The sequence below is a fragment of the Penaeus monodon genome, chromosome 1, assembly GCF_015228065.2.
Source record: "Penaeus monodon isolate SGIC_2016 chromosome 1, NSTDA_Pmon_1, whole genome shotgun sequence".
Taxonomy (NCBI): Eukaryota; Metazoa; Arthropoda; class Malacostraca; order Decapoda; family Penaeidae; genus Penaeus; species Penaeus monodon.
Window position 1 is genome coordinate 6,282,932 of NC_051386.1, and position 2,500 is coordinate 6,285,431.

General features: G+C 50.0%; 1 protein-coding gene across 2 annotated transcripts; it reads left to right on the forward strand.

Moving 5' to 3' along the window:
- Positions 1–318: 318 nt before the first annotated feature.
- On the forward strand, positions 319–2,308 carry LOC119583544. Of its 2 annotated transcripts, none has more exons than XM_037932118.1 (2): positions 319–1,768; positions 1,971–2,308. In XM_037932118.1, the coding sequence occupies exons 1-2, from the start codon at positions 483–485 to the stop codon at positions 2,200–2,202; spliced, it is 1,518 nt and encodes a 505-aa protein (XP_037788046.1). In that variant the 5' UTR covers positions 319–482; the 3' UTR covers positions 2,203–2,308. The 2 variants fall into 2 exon arrangements, with proteins under 2 accessions (XP_037788046.1, XP_037788129.1); XM_037932201.1 differs by having other exon boundaries at positions 319–1,653; positions 1,971–2,075.
- The last annotated feature ends 192 nt before the right edge of the window (positions 2,309–2,500 follow it).

A 2,500-nucleotide genomic window follows, 5' to 3' on the forward strand; every position in this document is an offset into this window, starting at 1 on the left:
CTGTTGTTACTGGCCCAGTATACATAATCCAGAAATCCGGTAATTTCTAGTTTACCCAATGACGATGCATATTTCACCCAGATGTCCAGCTATTTCGATGACTGTTAAATCTCAGCGGGTTATGCGTGTCATTGAAAAGGCCTTGAGACAAGGAGCATCCACAGAAACAGGTTCGTGGGTTCATCCTCATGTTTTGAGATAGTCCTGGGGTCCTCCGAAGTACTAATTGATACGTGAAAAGCCTCTGCAACACATGACAGTTGCTGTGTGTGCCTACGAACTGAAGCTTATGCCAAGTCACGGCTTCGCTCCTCAACGGACTCACCCCCCACCGAGCCAGTCACTCTGCAACAGCGCCTCACTTCACCCGCACCTTGTCTCATCCGCGACGCAAGACTACGTTAACTTTCGCTGAAATACTATAAATAGGGATATATCTTATTCTCCCAGGTGGGCTCGAGGTGAGACTGCGGATAATTATAATGGCTGAAGGGAGGAGTGTTACGGAAAAAACTAGTTTGCGGGATTCAGATTCAACAGAAAGAACTAGTACTTGTAATGTGTTCACTGACGTTATCAGCGAGAAAAGTGTAAAAAGGGAAGAACACGTATTACGTAGTGGGAAAGCGCCTTTGCTTGATGGGAAATACGCACCACCAAGGCACACTCGCGTCCAAGAGAATGCAGCGACAGGAAGGAACTGGCCTTCCCGTGGCGCGCGTGCGAGCGCAAGGGCCGTATCGGTTTCGCTTATAAATATTAGCGAATCTCCGCAACATTTTACAATAAAACAAAATTCGCATGCGTTTTCCACGTCTTTGCCAAATGGTTTGGATTTCAGTATGCCGTCCCAGGAATATTCCGGCTGGGTTCCTGAAGGGCCTCCTAATGCAGGAACTCAAGAGCACTCTGACCTAAGCACCCATAGACTTTCCGGCGCAGACTCTCAAGGGTTTTCTCAATTAAGTGCTCAAGATCACTCTAACTCACACGCTGAAGAGCAGTCTGCCCGCGCACCAAGCTCACCCGGTGACACTTTCGAACTACCCGGGAGTTCTTTGCCTTCTAGCGCCATGCAGCCCCACTCGCATGACGGCCATGCTCCGCCTCACGACCCCAACGAGGCGACACCTCACGACCAGCCCCCCCAGGAAGAGGAGGGCCGTCGCTTGAGTATAAGTAGCCTCTTCCTCTCTCAGTTCGCAAATAAGCGGAACAGGACTCCAAGCATCTGTGTCCACCGCGCGTCCTTGCCCAGAGAAGGTCCTCCGTGCTACAGCTGCTCCACTTTCGACCTTCCGCCGAAGTACCACAAGGTCGACGAGCCGGGATGGAAAAGGGCAAGAAGCAGAATTCTACGCATGTACCGCGGCTTGGTTTCCCTCGGCCAGCCGGGACAGCAGGCCGACCTTCCCCTTCCCCCAGAGGGCGACAGGAATACCCCCCCGTACACGATTGCCCTCGGGAGTCGCCAAGAACCCTCTTTATACACAAATAACAGTTCTTCTGACGGCGAAACGGCTGCCGAGTATCCCAGCGGATCGCCCCTGTCAGCTGTGGCGAGCAGCGCTCTCGCGACCCAGACTCATCGCCCGTCCATGAGTGACGTCCCGCCGCCCTATTCACCGCCCACGCCTGCGTCACTCATGGCAGGTCAGTCTCTGCCTCAGCTAACGGAAGATCAATTTTTTGCCATGCGTCGACCGACGCCGGTCGAGATGGACCAAGTAGCTTTCAACTTTCATCAAGGATATTGCAACAAATCTTGGTATGTTTTTATCTTTAACCCAAAAATGTATTATCACAATAGAAATAACACAAACAACTATACCTTTCAAAATCAAAAGCCTATTTTTTTAAATAATTTTTTTCTCATTCTTGTTTACACCAACTACTCTTTCCTGACCTCTAGTAAAGCCGTAAAACAAATTCTCTCTGACTGAATCTGCACGCACGAACACTCATTCCAGCCACTGCAACTTCGTATATTCCCTCCTGCTGGCTATCATCACCTCCGTGAGTCTGCTGGGACCGGACCAGCCCCTCATCATTCTCATGTCTGCTGTGTTCTTCCTCACCGTCTTCCTTTACATGCCGATCATATGGGGTCTGGAATGCCTGCTGCACTGGAGGACGCACGGCAACTGCAGGGAGATGCGCATGGCGGGTCTCGGCACAGTCTCGCCCGTTTCCGTCCTGTAGGGGGACAGTCTTTCTCCCTTTCTGTCTCTCTCTCTTTTTCTGTCTCTGTTTCTGTCTCTGTCTCTGTCTCTGTCTGTCTCGGTCTCTCTTTCTCTCTCTCTCTCTCTCTCTCTCTCTCTCTCTCTCTCTCTCTCTCTCTCTCTCTCTCTCTCTCTCTCTCTCTCTCTCTCTCTCTCTCTCTCTCTTATATTTTTATTATTCACTCGTTAACTCACTGTGCCTTTTCTTTTAATTTTTTGTCTTCTTTTTTACTGTTTAATTCAATCACACTTTATATCTCCTTATCCTTATCTCTCCC